This window comes from Trachurus japonicus, chromosome 8, assembly GCF_045865225.1.
Source record: "Trachurus japonicus isolate A0001 chromosome 8, Traja_1.0".
NCBI classification, from domain to species: domain Eukaryota; kingdom Metazoa; phylum Chordata; class Actinopteri; order Carangiformes; family Carangidae; genus Trachurus; species Trachurus japonicus.
Window position 1 is genome coordinate 13,560,671 of NC_140914.1, and position 18,211 is coordinate 13,578,881.

Below are 18,211 nucleotides of genomic sequence, written 5' to 3' on the forward strand. Positions count from 1 at the left end.
TGCGTCTGCATCACTGAAGTGCTGCAGCTCACATGTGTGTGTTGGCACTTCTTGCATGTCTGCTCTGTCCGTAATGCCTGCTCTGGCTTTCAGCATTTGTCTTGTTTGCCTTGGCTTTTGTTTACCCGTGGTTCAGAGTGAGAGCACACCACAAAAACACTTCACTGGTTACTGACATGATATAATTGTAGCGTACATTGGGTTTCTGCTATAACTACATGGTACACATGGCCTCCACTGTCTTCACATGCTAAATGGAAAGCAAAAGCAGTGGGGTAAAAGCTTTGTATCTGTGTCTCTTTATTTATTTACCTGCGCATTTCCAGTTGTATTTATGTATATATTTCCATTTTGTTAGTTAACCTATAATTCCTGTTTTTATGTCCACATTTATTTTCCTTCATAGATTTAGTCTATTTTGACATACCTATGACTGCTTGTCATGATACTTGGCTTGTTTGGGTTTTTATTGAACCATTTAATTAAAATCGGTATCAGACTTGAATTACTCAACTGATGTGATCATACTCTGTTGTTTTCCGGTGCTCATGTCCTTCCTGCTCTTGCGCTCTCCAGGTCTGAGTCAGAGTCAAATATTAAACTGGAATGCATCACTCCTACACAAACGCTCCTGACTACTCAATGACTGGGAAATAGGGAGTCTGGGAAGAAAGGAGAAGGAGGAGGCTGTCAACCTCTAATCAGTGGGACTACTGAGAAAGACACAGGGAGGATGTTGAGTTAAGAGCCCTGTGACCACTAAGCAGAACAGACTTTTTCAGGGTCAATTATTAAAGCACTGAAGGGGGTATGGTGGAGAGGGAGAGGGGGGGGGGCATTCATTCTTCTCTGTGTAATATTATTGGTTCATTCATTCCAGAAGAGCAGGTGATCATTTGTCATATTTAGGACAAAAAAAAAGTTAAACGCACTCCAAAGATGAAACCGCAGATTGTATTGAAGATACGGCAACATTACATTCAAAGCACATCACCTGGCAGTCACTGAACAAAAATAGTGAGATAGGATCTCGCCTAATACCACACAAATAAGTTACATTCACAAAAATATCACTATAAAAATACCATGAGTCAGTGATCAGTGTCAAACATAATGTCATGAAAGAATGTCACAAGCTGTAGCCGATCACAGGCTTCTAAATGAAAACAGGTATCGCCCTAATCCTATTTTATTCTGCACCACATTGTGAGTCGAGCCCTGATGCTTTCAGGAAACACTTTGCTATCCAACTTCAGTTTGCAGGCTATTTTCTTTAGACCTACGTTGTGACATATAGATAGCATGCTACAGTTTAAATATTTGCTGATTATCACAGAAGAATGTACAAAATATCTAACTAACAACATCTAATTTGAGATGTCTGAGAAAGAAATAATTACAGAAAGTGACTACAACAAGTAACTGTAACACAGTCATACTCACATTTACATTTGGAGTACATAATCATGTACCCAGTGTCCTATGTTTTGGCCATTATAGATCTATTGGTTGTAATTTACTGCACTGCGTCTTAGTGATTACACGATATAACGAAAGGGAAAGCTAAAGCAATAATAACTTACACAACCCTGTTTCCGTGTAAGGCTCTTCAAATGACCCTGTAATGTTATCTAAATGCTAAAAAAAAAATGACTTTTTTGGTCCATATTATACCTGTCATGCATTATCAAAAACTAAATGTCGTTTGAAATGATACATTTTACATTGAGAGTTCCTTTCTCGTTACAGTCTACGTTCTTGAGATCGTTGGGCAACTTAAACTGTAATCCTATTCAGCACAATATCCTGAGTTACATCAGCTCAGGTTACATAAACATACACACTAACCTGAGAGCAAAATTGTACTCCAATCCATATACAGTATTGTATACGCTGCAGTCTTTCACGCACAACAATTAATCACTAGTCCCGTCACAAAAGAAGTTATGCAATATACTAATTCAATGTAGACCCTCAGCTGCTTGTAAGACCTTCAAAGACTCCTACATACATGTAACTTGATTGATGAATTCACCTTCAACAACCAATTCTCATCTGTAATTCATGATATACATATTGATATACATATATACGTTTGATAAGTGTCTTTTGTTAGTCAGTTTTTTGTTGGAAAGTGCCATGAATTGCGTTTTCATTGAGCTTCACATAAATACAACAAGAGAAATTGAGGTCCTTTAACATATTTTGGACATTTACAGTGTCTGTATTTCCAGCATGTGATTCTTATCTAGGAAAGACGGCGGGAACATTATGCTCATCTGCTGCAAAGAGATATTATAACTACGCCTGACTTGTAATGATCTCGGCCTGTGATAAAAGCTCAGAAGTGTGTTTGGGTGTAGGCTGTTTTCATGGAGAGTGGTCCCACAGGCATGTTGATGGACAGACTCCATTAGCTGCATCTCTGAGGTGAAAGGTGGATCAGGAGGGGGAAAGGGTGAGAGTTTATAAGGGTCAGGAGGTGAAGTAGGAGTTCTGCATGGAGTAGAGACGGTCGATGGGGTTTCCCACTCGCCCTGGCAGGAGACCGCCGTCCCCTGTTGCTAAGAGGCAGTCACCAAGGTGACCGAGGCTTCCATCGCTGTCCAGGTCGTGGAACACTGTTTCTGAGTCTGCAGTGAAAAACGGTGAGAGCGCACACAACTGAAGTTGAGTTGTCATTAATTAGACAGAGGCAGTACAGAAAAATATAGAAGGAATATGGAGATACGCACTTTTATTTACTTATAAAAAAAAGAGTTTTATCTCTTTTCCCTAACATGCTGGAAAGCAGCAGAAATGATCCTCCAAACATTCTCCTATCAGCTAATGCAACATAATCCATGTGCTCACACATTTTCATAATAAATAATGTTGGTTAAGGCACCATTAAATTCTTATACTATACTTATACTTATACTATACTTTGGAGGAGGATTGACATTCATAGTTACTACAGACACTAACTCGCTGAATGGCCCCATAACTTTAAATTGTTTCCACCATGAAGAGGGCGGAGGTGGAGATGATGATAAAAGGTTGATTTTTTTAGAGGATGGATTCTTTTCAACCTTGCAGCTGCTTTCACCTCCTGTCTTACCGTATGAGTGGAGCTCGCTGCTCAGCTGAGGTGGCGTAAGTCCATGTCGAAACGGCTCTCCGCCATAGATGTTGGGGTCCAGAGCAAGTAGTTGCTGACGCGGCAGAGAGGGATATCCCAGTATCCCATCCATGCCATGAGTACTGGATCCATCTGTGAGTAGATGGAAATCCCTTCAGTCATGCTATTCAATTGTTGTTGTTTTTTAATTCACCATTTATTACATTTACTTTCTGCAGCAATAAGCTCTTACCCTCACTGTCGTCATTGCTCTGGCGGCCCCCTCTGCTTTGTCCTCTCCTGGTTCCCCCCAGCTGCTCTTGTTCCTGCTGCTGCTGCTGCTGTTGCTGCTGACGACGAGCTATTTTCTTCATCTGAAACACAAAATCCCACAACATGTGTTGTTACAAATTTTCTGTGTGTGTGTTTATGTCTGATGCACAACATGTCTTCACAAAATAATATAATATAAGACTGACCTTGGCTCTCTGGTTTTGAAACCACACCTGCACAACTCGTACCGTCAGTCCAGTCTCAGCTGCCAGTGTCTCCCTCACCTGCAGAGGAGACGATCCAACGTTTTTATGATACAGACTTTACAGTGAGCCTGGAATTGGCTGCCATACAGACTGATAAAGACAGTACAAGAACAAAGAGGTAACAGAATAATTTCTCTGGCACACATTCCCAGTGATAACACAAGCTGGTCCCCCCACCTTGCGGCAAGGCTTAGCAGACACTTCAAAGGAGGCCTTGAAAGCCCGGCGCTGCTGCGTGGTCAAGATGGTGCGTGGTCGTTTTGAGCGCTTGTGCTCCTTGCCTTCATCGCCACCTTTCCCCCCACCAGAGCCGCCTCCACCCTCCTCATCCTCACTTTTCACTGAGCAAGATAAGCAGACGAGACATTTTTATTCTTCTTTTAAAAGCATCTGGGAAGCAGATGAGATAGTGACTGTGAGCGGTAGATAGTGAAAGTAAAATGTGTTTGGAGCCAGTTTTTTCTAGTGCACTGAAGGTTAAGCTTTACATTTGTAGCCTTGTAAAAAAAAAACAGTCTGAACATTTACAGATTATTTTCTCTTACCAGAACTTCTTTTATCTGATTAAAAAAAAAACATTCACAAAGTTTTTAAAATTTACTTAAAGACACAAAAAAAAATTGTGATGTGCTATTGTGTAAAACAGTTGTTTAGTACTTGGCTGACTCAGTATCCCACTGGTTACTGAGTCAGCAAATAACTCAGTGCCTGAGGTACAGATCAGTGTAGATATACTGTACTATGTCCTAGTAACTGTACAGGGGAGCAAACCTTAAGACTTTAAAATCTCAATTTTCCCTTCAGGGACGGCTCACTGATTTGCTATGGAAGAATGTGTCTGACATTGGCTGGTTAACATGTTGCATGCATGTATTAATGTGCAAGAATTTCCCTGGCCATGCAGGCAGCTTTTGAATTAAATCCAGACAAAACTCCTTTACCTGATTCTGTTGGTGTCGGACTGATGGCGGCCAACATTTCCCTCTCCTTCTCATAGTCCATGCGACACAGCAGCTGGCCTTCTTTCAGCACAAACTCATCACCTCTCTGCAGCCGGCGTTCACACTCACAGCAGCTGAAGCAGCCCAGGTGGTACACCTGGCCGAGCACGCGCATGATCAACTCTGAGCGTCCAATCACCTGCAGGCATGCGCTGCACTTTCTTACAAAGAGCCTGTGGGGAACACAGAGCGATGTTATACTGAAGTATATATAAACTGTAAAACATGGCATTATGGGAGTCAAGGAGTGCAGAAATAGCAAGGTAATTAAAGATGGAGGCTCACACAAGGAGCTCCGAGTCAACTCCAATGATAGTGGAGATTAACATAGTCTCTTAATTAAAGGTCGTATAAACATTACCCAATTCACAGAGCAACAAGGTGAACATCTGCTGAGAGGAATTACAGTAGTTGGCTTTTTTATATTGTATTTCCTTTTCTCTCTGAAGACAGTAGGTGGCAGTAGTTAGCCGATGATGAGAGAACTGCTCGTCATAGGTCTTTCCCCTATAATTCCTTAAATGTTGAGATCTGTTGAAAGGGGTAAACTTCAGTGATATAGCCTACCACCCGCAATCTTAAAGTTATTATTTAACATTATGAATAAAGCTTAATGCAGAGTCTTTGTCAGGTCCATTGCTTTTCCCCATGACCACTTTCCCTCTTTTGTCCCCCCCATCTCTCCTCCTGTGAGATATTATAGTCTTTCAGTTTCTCTCCTGCTTCTCCATCTCTTCACTTCACCCTATTTCCATTCACAGGGCCTAAGTCTCTGCCATTAAATTCCTCTCAAATCCCTGCTCTCGCACTTGGTTTCCTCCCCCTCCCTCCCTAGTATTTTCTGCCAGCATTCCCAGTTCTCCCTCATGCCCTCCCAGCCTGCCTCCCCAGTTCACTGAAACTAATAAAGACAGGATTAATTAGATTGTTGTTTAAACAGTGCGATGGCCAGACAGACGCTGTAAACTCATAACCAGGGATTGGGGATAGCATGGGGTTAATCTCTCTCCTCTCACTTATGCACACTAAAACACATATACACACACACAAACATGGACAACCGCACACACATGCATGCACGCACACACGCAGGCGTGCACACAGAGATTTGCTCACACCCACTCACAGTTTCAGATCATATAGTCTGACTGTGGCAAATTACCAACATTCGCCTATCATCATCATGCTGGTGGTGCAACACACCTGCAATCAGAAAAAAAAAGTATACATATGCTGCAACACAAAAATATCACATCAACAGGAAGTGTTACCAGGTGGCCAGAGCGTAGGTGTGAAAAAGAGAGCAATCAGTGGATGCGTGCAGGACCAGGACAAGAACAAAACACAAACCCACAATAAGAAAGAGTGGAGGATGAGAGAGGAGGGAGCAGGGGGGGGAGGAAGGGACGAAGGCAGAAGTGTTGAAGCTCCCTGACTGAGTGATAGGAAGGTGTTGCTGCCCAAATCTGGAGTGTAAAGAAGGAGCCAGGTCTGCACATTAGTGCTCCTAATCTGTGATTCTGTCCCAAACGCAGCTGCTACGGCTAATCTTTCTCAATCCATCTGCCAAACGCTCCCCAAATTCCCCAAAAGACAGTGTCACTAATTTAACATCAATGCAAACACATGTATCCCTATAAGCAGCAATACGCAGCTCTATTGTGACGGGACCTTTGTTGTGTTTAACTAAATGTCACTCGTCGTCACCTGTTTTCTTATATAAACATTACATTAAAACTGAGAGAAATGTAAAATATCTGCAAGACGCTACATGTTAATCACCGTATCTGCCACGTAACACCGGTTCCACGAGGGAGAAAGATCCCCACGCTGATGTGTGCAGCCTCACTCTCCATCCAAACACACACTTCAACAACTTAAATGCCCCCTTTGACTGAGAACAAAATACAACAGGAACAGAATTGTCACAGGATTGCTTGACATAAGACTGATGATATTGGTGGTTAAGTCCCACACTCCCTAATCGGGGTGTACACAGCACGGTAGGAATTTACTCAACATGGCAAATGAAGGCAACTTGGGGCAACTGCCACAGAGGGGGGTCTGTAAGTAGATCAGTCTAATCCCTCTAATAGAAGTATCATTCACACTCACCCTGACCAGGGTGTAGCTTCCAATAAATCACGATGGACATGATGGTTAAAACGCAGTCACTTGAATTAAGCAAATTTAGCTTCCACACCACATTTATGCAATCATCTCAAAATCCTGGAAAACTTCACAATGTATCAGAGTATTTATTTCTAAATTCCACAACATTTTTGCACTTATTTCTTTAAAAAAAAATCTAAGCAGACATTTAGAAAAAAGTGGAAAAAGTGAAAATAGAAAATTGTTTGAATATCCCTAATGGAGTAAAAATGTACTTGTGTCAGGAATCATTGGGGAAAAGGATGTCTCCAAAGCCTATACAGAGAAAATATATCCTGCTTTTCATCTTTGAAAAAGTGGAATAGCAATAAAATATAAATAGCCGAGGTAGTAAAGACCAGCTGTGTACATCTGAAAAGATATTTTGAAGAGGATTTAGCTTTGGATTTAAGAAGATATCCTTTTAATTAAGCATATTGATTGTGATATACATGATATATTGTAAACTGGATTACAAAGGATATAGATTTAAATGCAGACAGAAGACCGAATAGAACAGTCAACTTTGCAAGCTTGTGACGTACAGAACTTCAGGAGTCTTGGCTGCAGGCAACTTCATGTTCAGCGCTGTGGATTTTGAGGGGGTTAGGGGGCATGCCTAATTACAAGCACACTGATTATGAGATCAAATGTGGAGAGGCAGAGAAAGGTGATGTCTTCTAAGTATTGGGTGGTTATAATCAGCCTTTTCTTGCTCGCTTTATTGTAGATCCTCGGCATACAAACAGAATAACAGAATCTTCCTCATCTCCCTAAGCTGTGTCATGTGGCATTGTTTTTGCCTGTGAGCTCTGACAAGCATGACATTGTCTGGACTGAAACACAATCATTCCATAAATATGTATGTGTCTCAGAGCGATTACAGTTGTTGCACTTGCTTCCATAATTGATGAATATTTATACAGGTACAGTTTGCTTATACTAATTTCAGGGTTGGAACAGCTTGAAAGAGCACAACTTGGACAGATGTCAGTTTCACCCCGGACCCATAACTCATCAAAGATCCTGCTTTGTGATTCCCGACCTGCAGTTTAAGAAACATGTTGGTCTCTTAACATGTAATAAGCTGAGATTCATGTTCTACATTGTGATTCCCGCTACATTATGTGTTCAGAATGACCCTATTGTAAATGTGTTCACTGAAAATAAGGGTACATTTAAGGATTTGTGTGATAGATGCAAAAAGAACAAATGATATGCAACAATCTTACTTTTAAGTTGTATTCTGTTTAGTACCCATTTCTTAGATATGTGTGTGTAAGTGTGTCTCTGTGTGTGTGTCTGTGTGTATGTGTGTGTGTGGATGTGTGTGCGCACTTTCGGCGGATATTGCTCTGTGAAGCAAAATGGCTCAGAGCCAGGGTTCAGTAATCACATCATCTCCTTTTATTAAATCTCCCTGCACTGCTTCTGTGTTATTAAAATCTCCCAGCATTCCCCACAATACTCGCTACCCCTGCCACCACTCACTCACACACACACACACAGACACACACACACACACAGACACACACACACACACACATGCAAGCACACACACACATGTATATATAAAAAAATATATTTATATATATAGTCACACATGCGCACACGCATAAGTATATATAGAGGCAAATGCACACATAAACACAAATGCACAGTTTGTGTAAACACAGATAAGGTGCCTGGAAACAAACATCAATAAAACACTGACAGATGCTGTCATTTGTGCACCGTATCCATCCATGCATCAATAGAGTAACATCATAAACAGTCCTCTTGCTCAATGAATGTCCTCCAAAATTTGTAAAAATCTTTACAATAGTAATTATCAAATGACCCCAAGGGGCCTGCAGCATGTGTGATACATCTTTAGAGACATTTCTGCAACAAACACTCAGCCAGTCTCACAGTTATACAGTTACATGTCATGACTCCCTATAAATCGCTCACACTAGTAATAAGACCAGCTCTACATGGGAGCAGCACTGCGGCCTGTAATATTCAAGTCCTAATGTAATGTACCTGTGTAAAGTAGCAACCAAAAACCTGCATGACGTGCATGGTCTCCATGCTATGTGTTTCTGAGTGTGTGCAATCTACACCTGATGCTACCAAGAATGAATGCTATGTGTGAGGCTATGGATGTGTGTCTGTGTGTGTGTGCGTGTGTGTATGAGCGTGAGTGTGTGTGTGTGTGTGTTAGTTTAGATAACACAGTTAATCCCCAGGCCACCAGAACGCAATATCCTGTCTGCCCGTTTCTCATTTCCTGTCTGTCTCTGGCGGAGCGGGAAGCAGTGGGGAGGGGGCGGCGGGGGACAGCGGGACCCGTTGCCCCAGAAACAGGAGATACAGCCGGTCGATTTGAGAAAAGTCTACGCCGATCTCCCCATCTCTCCCTCTCTCTGGTGCGACCCCCTATTCTCTCTCTCTTTTTTCCTCTCCCTCTCTGCTTTTATTATCTCAGATTTAATAAAGCTGAGGCGAGCAGCTTGTTCTGCCATGAAACATTTATTAGCTGTCTGTTATAAAATTGTTGTGGGGGAGGAAAGATGATGGGGTCTCATCTCACATTATGCAAAAACAGTGGCAATATCACCCCCCCCCCCCCCTTCCAAACACACACACACACAGATACACATACACCCAGACAAAAATCTGCCCATCTCTGCCACTGTTCTCTTCCTAAAACACCTTGACTTTACCTGCTTTATCCCCCTTCGAACTGTTTCTCCATCACTGAGATTTCGCATTTGAAGTGTTCTCCAACACCACACCAACTCCAAAAGTCCCACTCTGCTCTACTCTCTGGCACACCTCCAACCATCATCTGTTGAGCTGTAGGTTCTTGCTAATGTAAGACTCCTGGGTATGGGAGGAGTTTTTGAAGGTTCCTGAACCACATGTATGTATTATTTGTAGCCTCTCACTGGGATTTATATATACAGTCTGTACAGTTCTGAGCTGTCAGTATAGCCAGGAGTCACGCAAAGCTACACCGATCCACAGGGCCGTTGTATAGGGGAGAAAGGTGATGGTAATTCTAGGGGGCCAGCACTAAGTAGGGCCCACAAAAACCCCAGTAGTCTAATCTTTGTATGACTGAATTATTCTGCATAAGACCCTGACTGATACTCATAGTAATGCTGCATTAGCATCAAAACAAAGTAGGCTAAATAAGAAATGATAATACATATGTAGTCTATGATAAAAAGTGGAAAAGTCAGGGGGCAGGGGCCCACTTTAGTATACTTTCAGGGGGCCCAGAATTCCTAGCAACGGCCCTGCCGATCCACAAACTTTCCTTTTCACTTTCAGATCCATTATACTGGCAGGTGTGATCAGAAAGCTTTGTTCCTCTTCCTCTGAGACTTTTGCCGCCAGTCCATTGCAACCACGACTTTCTCTCTTAAAAGACCCATTGCTGCTGACAGTTTTAATTGTAACGCATTTTCTAAATGTAAATTTTCATTGCTGTGGGCACCACATCCTCTCTCACTGAGCACTAAAAAATGCACAATTTGCTTTTTGTAAGCTGGTTGGACATGTCATTTAAACAGTAAAAGTTTGACTTTTCAGACTTTTTCTTTTAATTTGACATAATATATTACCATGGAGGAGATTTATGAGTAAGAGTTAAGGTGCGAGCTGATGTGAGTAAGGGTTTATCGTCTCACTGACATGTCATTGCATAATTCTCTCTAATGGTATTTCCCTGCAGCCCAGTGTCAAACCTGTCATCGCAGGACAGCCCCAGAACAGTGGGTAATTAGCACTGTACCCAATCAGCCTACCCCCACCACCTCCTCCCGTTCCCGTCCCGAGACACAAAGAGTTGCCGTGGGGGGGAGGCGATTAAGAGAAAACAAGGGATAAACGGGGAGATAAACTGTTTGGTGTCATCACTGCTATCAATCTCAACGAGAAGGAAATGAGGTTTGGAATGGAGAAATATTATTACAAAGCAGACAGTGATGAACGAGGCAACGGATAGAGAGACGAAGAGAGATGGTGGTGGGTGGGGTAGGGGCATAGCGGAGGGGTAGGGGGAGAGTGGGGTAGAAAGATGCAGTTTTTTATTCTTAGTCTCAGTATTTTACAGCATCATGATGCAAAGATTTGGCCACAGAAATGCAGTGTAACCTAAGAGGACACTGTCAGGCAGCTAGACTCACATATAGCTACTCGATGAGCAGAGGGGGATTCCATAAGTGTAGCTGTGGTGGGGTCTCCCTCTCTCTCTCCCCTTCTCTCTCCCCCCTTCTCTCGCTGCAGAGAGAGGGTTAGTAAACCTAGATGTCGACTCAGTGCCCTCCACCCCCACAGAGTGAGGTATTAAACCCACAGGTTTTAGTGAATATCCACCCTGGTGACCTGTTTTTCAGAGGGGCTGAAACTGCCTTTATGGGGCTTACAAGGGAGCTCGCACAGCCAGACTACCCTCCGTTCTGTCTGGGCTCAGCACTGTTGACCAGGGAACGCTGGCCTTATACTCCTCCGTTTGGCAAGGAACCATCATGTCCAGCCAGTGTGAACAGGGCAATGACTGTGTAAAAAAAAAAAAACTGTGTGATGCTGAGGGTGCATATCTGCCTGCTAGTCAGCTTTTATTGTCTTAATTAAAATCAGAACTGTGCCATCCTCCCGTGAGTTTATTTTTCATTTAGAGCAGTTATGCTGAATGCTCTGCTTTTTTTTTTTTATTATTCTAAATTTCTGCTATATCTCATTTCTTATGAAAAATCCCTACAAGTCAGACTTCATCTTTCTGTTGCAGTGAATATTTTCCATCCAGATTCCACATTGACGGTAAAAGTGATGCATTAAAACATCGTAATGGGAATTTAGAGCGTGATGGGAAGTCTTGCCCCAAAATTATTCTGAACATCTGGTCCCATAACAGGATGAGGTAGCAGACATTTTTCTTTTTCTTTTTTTTTTTAGGTTTGAAAACAAATTAAATCCACAAGAAAAATCCACAAGATGCACTTGAGTTTATTGTGTCTAAATCCACTAATTTCCATAACAGATTGAGACCAGAGAAACTGAAGGCATACCTCCTGTTTTCTTTCTTTCTTTTTTTTTTTTTTTTACATAAATAGTGAGTGGCAGTAGGGTTGACTCTTATTTACCCACAGCTTCTGAAACAGAACTTGACTGCGTTTCAGAGCAGAATAGGTTGGATATTTAGTATAATGATCTTAAAATTATTTTAATTAAAAACACTGATACACTGAATTTTTACATTGATCACCTCAGAATAATTTGAAAATACATATCCTTTGAAAATATTAAACATGCAAATGCTGAATAAACTTTTGCCTCAAAGGCAGTTTGGTCATGATGATTCAGGGTGGGGGATGGGTTACAATTCAAATTAGATTTATCTTCCTCATTTGAATGTAGAAACATTTACATGCATTTATTTTTTCCTCCCCATTATAATAGATTAATTAGGAAAAAACAGCAAATATCTGCCCATAAACACAATTTGCATTTATTTTAATCAAGAAACAAGTACATGTGAGTACTGCACATTGTGGCTCACTAGCTGAGAATGAGAGGGAGGAGAAGTCAGCCTGTCTGTGTGTGCTGGGTGATGTAATTCAAAGCAAAGGATGAATTAAAAAATATTTGGACAAGCCAGAGAAACTCCATGAAGGAGACATGGAAAATTGCCCAGTATGAGCTGGAAAGCCTGCACGAGGCCGTCTCACCACGTATCTATTTCGTCCGCACAATCTTCATCAGTAATTCAATTAATTCAATGCCTGACATGCAAAGAAAGCTCATATTACTGCGTACAGACATCAGGCGGTCGATCTGCCTCTGCTTCTTTGAACCGGCTGGAACCAAAATGGATCCAAGCCTCAAGTAGAGAAGTTGATATAAAATAAAGCATCTCCTGAAATTCTTATGCACGTTTCCAAATTCTTGGACATGGTTATCTGTCACAATGCACACACCTGCCCGGGGTGGGGAGGGGAGGGGAGGAGTGTGGGGTGTGTGAGGCGCTGACGGACAGACTGCAGGGAAAACAAGGAGACATTGTTGCTGATCCACTGAAGGTCACAGGCGGTGCTGCGTGCCAAGTCTGGCACCGACTCACACAACAGGGCAACTATCCATATGCAATGTATAGGGGACTAAATCAACACCATAGTGAATGAGGCGCTGACTATTAATTTGGATCTTCAATTACAGTCATTACACGAAGAGAACAAATACGCTTTTTCATCCCATCGCTGAAAATGAACCCAGAGCTTCATCTATGATAAGCTATTGCCTCCACGTTTCCCACTCATTTTTCCAGATGAACGTCACACATGATCCTCTCTCTCTCTCTGTCTCTCTCTCCCTGTCTCTCTCTCTCTCTCTCTCCCTCTTTCGCTTTCTCTCTTGTCCAGATGTCAGGTACAGTGGGAGAGTCTGTGCTGCTGGATGCCGTCTGACACTTTTCAAAACAATGATAACAAGCTGCAGGCTCGTCCTTCAGTCGTCTACCCCTGGAGCTCCCACCACAGGCACACCCACTGACCACGACAGACACACACTCACACACACACACACGTGCACTCTGACTCTGTCTCTCTCTCTCTCTCTCTCTCTCTCTCTCTCACACACACACACAGCCTCAAAATTTACCATAGACTGGAATGATCAAATGAAAAAAAAAAATCCATATCACACTGTGCGTGTGTGTTATTGTATCTCCAGGTGCTGTGCAATGCATTACTTTAGGGCATGGAATAGCAGAATTCATTGAAATGACACTGTGATTGTAAACATTGATTGTAAATGTTCTCATAAATTGAAATCCATTGAACAGGCATTTATTTGCCTATAACAGAGTCTAAATGTCGAACCAGCCAACTACATGTTTTTGTCATTAAAAAATTATTACAATTTTCTATCAGGGTTGCTCCCCTAAACAACTGTCGAAGTAGGCCGTATTATATGAAACCAGGAACATCCAATTAATCATTTGAAACCTTAATAGTCCCTTAAATCCCCTTAAGCAGCTTCACAGATGTATGAAACACTTTCACACGCTGCCTGACAACACTATAGGCTTTTTAAAATCACTGTCACAGAACTTCATTCTGCATCTCACTAACACACTGTCAAATGCTTATACGTTTTTGTTGTTAATACAACATAGGTTAAATGAAAAGTAAGTAAAGTGAGTGACATACTCAAACTGAGGGACTTTGATCATTCAAAATAAGGATTATACGTCTGTTTGAACAGTCATCCAGCATGAATTATTATCTTCTGGGTGGTGGTAAGATTATTGTTGTAATTTTCTATCCAAGTATTGATTTGCTCAGTTCAATCAACTGTTCACTTTTTTCCGGTGAAGTAGTGGTTTATACATAATTTTATGGTTTTATACATAAGTGAACATGGTCATTGCTAAGTACATTCTCCCTCACAGTTACACCTTTCATCAATCCTGTCTTGAACATATTCTTCATAATCTTTTTGATTTGTTTTCTCCTTCACAAAGGTTTACTTGATTAAAGGAAAATTCAGTTGTGACTATAGGCTTAACAGGTGCCTTCATTAGCACTAATTGACCACATTAACATGCAACCTTGTAAACAGTGATCACATTGAAATCAGTTTCAGATTGATGTCACTGAAACTTGCAGCTATTGTAAGAACAGAGAAGTCTGTATTAGATGTGGTGAATTTGGCTTCCTCTTGGCTGAGTGACATTACTTCACTGTCTTTGATTGGACAATAATGTGGCTTTACAGTAGAAACCACTCTCCTATACGCTGTAAATAGATGTGTGTCTGTAGCCTAACTGAGCAGATAGAGAAGATAAACCCATGATATCTGGAATTTGATGGGGAAAAAAATCTCCAAAATGAATGAACAGCCTTGTTTCAGCTTCATGGGCTGGACGTACATTTGTAATAACTTTCTAAAACAAAATCTGTAGGCTGTAATGTCTTGAAGAGACCCTTACTTCTACTTTTATTTGGGCCTGTTGCTGGAGAGTGGGTGGTTGAAGTAGTCCTCCACCTCCACCACACTCAACAACAAGCATCAAGCCTACTTCAGTGTGTGTGTGTGTGTGTGTGTGTGTGTGTGTGTGTGTGTGTGTGTGTGTGTGTGTTGGCTCTTACTTTTCATAGTCGTGCTTGCAGTACAGCAGGCGGTCCCTGCAGTAACAGGTCCCGGTGAGCGTGCTCAAACACACGGCGCACTTGACGCAGGTCTCGTGCCAGGAGCGCTCGTTCACGCGCAGCAGGAAGCGGTCGGCGATGGGGGACTCGCAGCCCGCGCACACCTCTCCCCCTCCTCTGTACTCCGGACCTGGGGGTGGGGTGGGGTGGAGGGGGGGCAGGGAGACACAGACAGAGCCGAAGCCACAATATTTAACATAGTGGGGTCATGAGAGTAAAGTGCCCCCAAAAAAACAGTACTCGTTAAAATGATGAGTCTTCTCACATTTACCCCATGACCATCTGTGAAAACACCGGAGAAACGTCGGTGTATGTAGTATAGAATTACTGCTTAACCAAAGGAATATGATATTATACACATTTCCGTGTATATTGCACATTATTTGGCCCAGAACTACAGCTGCCACTTTCAAACTGCGGGAAAGTGAAAGCATCAAGCCATCCACATCTATTTATTATTTAAAGATTTTAAAGATACAATATTCCTGTTGTCTTTTTTATTATTATTATTAATTTTCATTTTTATCAATGCTTATCGTACAGTTTAACTTTAAAATTATCTGTAGGCTACTATCATATAGGTCTTATGAACTTAAAGTATAGCGCAGGGTCTGTTTTCCCTCACTTTTTTCTAATGGTGTCAGTGTGTCAATTTAATAACCCCATAATTGTCTTAAAGTGACTTAAGCCATGTTTCTTTATCTTTTTCTTTTCTTTTCTAAAACCGTAAACACAATTCATATTTGATCATGGTGATGATAATGTTGACCGCTTCGTGTGAGTTTATTTGGTCTGGGCCTGATGCAACAAATTGTCACCCAACACTCACCAAAAGGCGTTGAGGATGGAGGCTGCTGCAGACAGGACTGCTGGGTCTCCTCTGTTTTCATCCCTTCTCTCCTTCCCTCAGTGTGATCGCTTCACAGAGGCAAAAAAAGGGCATCATTTCGATATATGAGACACACAAATACAGGTGTGTAAATCTATTAGAATAATTTACACAAAACATAGACGATTCATGCGCATAAACGTCACTTTTGAAAATAGTAAGTTTACGCCGACATCTTTAATATCCATGATTTGAATGGATTCTCACACACAACACACACACCTTGGATTTAATAGGCCTAGTTATTTAAGGCAGATGAAGCTTCAAGATTAAAAGAATAATATTAATAAAATAATAAAATGATAATTTAATTAAAATTTAAATTAAAGGAAGTACATATGAGCACCAGAACATTATGACCGATATTCAGTTTAGTCCAGGCCCCTATACGTCTCGTCAGATGATATTTTAAAACGTGCACATCATCCCTTCAATAGCAAGCGCCAAATTTAATAATATAAATTAACACAGCTATCTAAAACACAGTAATTATTAGAAATAATGAAAATTAGCCAACCTTGGCAAATTTTCTCATATAAACAACATTTTAAAGTAAGAATATAATTTGACTGATTTTGATGGAGCCACTGAATATTATAAAGGGATATTACTTTAAAACTTCCCATAAAATGTTTTCAGCAATGAATTTTATAAATTCTAATCATTCGAAATTTGTGATGTGATTGGATAAGTGCGAATGGACGCTGAAGGTATATAGAACTAAAATTATCTTTTACAAAAATCGACAAATCCAGAGATGAAACAATGAGGTAAATTGTTTTTATTTCTTCTACAGTCACTTTAAAACATGTAGATTTTTTTTTATATATATATCGGATGGTGAGGTGTTTTTCTTTTCTTTTCTTTTCTTTTTTTTACCAGTCACATTAAACAATACTCAAAATATTTATATTATATACTCCAAGTGAATAATTGATTTTATTTGCATGTTATTCGTTGTTGATTTTGATATAGGCCTATTTGCAGCCTCAAGATCATTCAGATTTTTCAGACTACAATCACATTTCCAGAGGCCTGTGGGGTGAGCTTTCAAACCCCGGTAGATGTATATATATATATATATAATGGATATTGAATTTTGGATGGTTGCTGCACTGCCACAGAACAAAAAATGAAGGAATCAAATAAAAGTAATGAATTATGTTAATTCAACTAATTTGATTTAGCATTTTCCCTAATTGCGGCTTGAATACATTACTGACAAATTTGTGTGATACACTGACAATTACATGTTGAGACTAACAGCCTGATACGGTGACAATGATTACCCGGAATAAAAATGCTCACAAAGATTTAATTAAGTCTCCTGCGGGTCCTCGAGCTGCAATTAACAGAGAAGTGAATGAGGAAGTGGTCTCAGACGTTTGAACCCCACTGTTGGCTTTATTGTTATATTATATATGAGGATCAATAGGATCAATACAATCAACGCGCAGTGTGTAAAGACTGACATTCAAAGAAACAGTAAGAAGGTGATGACCAACCTTGCAGGCACCAGCAGAGAAACCCCGTATTTTATGAGCGTTAAAATTAAAAGCATGGCTTCCCTTTGTGTGTAAAGTTGAGTTGTTATACATCACGCTCGTTTTGGTCCAACAATTTTATCCCGTGAAACAACTGTAAACCAACACGATAGCTACTGAAACATGACCCACGTATATGCATCAAGTCTGCAAAGCAAAGTGCCTCTGGACCAGCAACTTGTAGTCTGAGAAATCTGGTTCTCCTCTGCATCGGCTGTTTGTTTTGATCATACAACTTATCAGAAAGCAAGGTCACCGTGACTTCATCTTTACTTTCTTTCTTTTTTTTCCTTCCACCTGAGCTTTTTTTTTTTTTTTTAACACAACAAATTGACCCCGTTTCAGCCATAAAATCCTGCGCGTAAAACCTGCTGCGGGGATAAGAAACACACATCAACAATTATACAGAAACCATATACAAGTCGGCTTTCGCTGACAACCTGCTCTTGAGTTGCGGAGTCCTACCTTGAGGTGAAACACACTCCTCCTGAAATCTCGGTTGGCAACATTAAAAACGTGGACAAAGTTTCGGCCAGCAAATGAACACACGCCTTTTTCCTTTCTTTTTTTGTCTATCTCTACAGATCTTTCACCTGTACCTCACCGTCCGGGCGCGCCTGTTGCCTACGGTAAAAATCCAAATACCATGATGACCCAAACTATTGTCTATTGTCTCTCTCTCTCTCGGTGTTTTCTCCGCCAGCCGTGTGTGCGCTCCGACTTGTTTTGTGCGTAAAAAGGCGCAGAGGGAGGAGATGGACAGACAGGGAGGGAGGGAGAGAGAAG

The 18,211-nt window shown here is 41.1% G+C and overlaps 1 protein-coding gene across 1 annotated transcript; it reads right to left on the minus strand.

The window, feature by feature from the left end:
* Positions 1-943: 943 nt before the first annotated feature.
* On the minus strand, positions 944-18,164 carry lmx1al (LIM homeobox transcription factor 1, alpha-like). Its single transcript, XM_085783988.1, has 9 exons — positions 17,891-18,164; positions 15,822-15,910; positions 14,933-15,122; positions 4,581-4,813; positions 3,817-3,980; positions 3,580-3,657; positions 3,354-3,474; positions 3,101-3,253; positions 944-2,633 (listed from the first exon to the last, which is right to left on the minus strand). The coding sequence occupies exons 1-9, from the start codon at positions 17,932-17,934 to the stop codon at positions 2,476-2,478; spliced, it is 1,230 nt and encodes a 409-aa protein (XP_085640114.1). The 5' UTR covers positions 17,935-18,164; the 3' UTR covers positions 944-2,475.
* Positions 18,165-18,211: the final 47 nt, after the last annotated feature.

Coding starts and splice junctions, on each gene's coding strand:
- lmx1al (XM_085783988.1), bottom strand. CDS start 17,934: ATGTTGCCAACCGAGATTTCAGGAGGAGTGTGTTTCACCTCAAG. Junction 3,475..3,579: donor TTCAAAACCAGAGAGCCAAG/GTCAGTCTTATA, acceptor TTTGTGTTTCAG/ATGAAGAAAATAGCTCGTCG. Junction 3,254..3,353: donor GAGCAATGACGACAGTGAGG/GTAAGAGCTTAT, acceptor ATCTACTCACAG/ATGGATCCAGTACTCATGGC.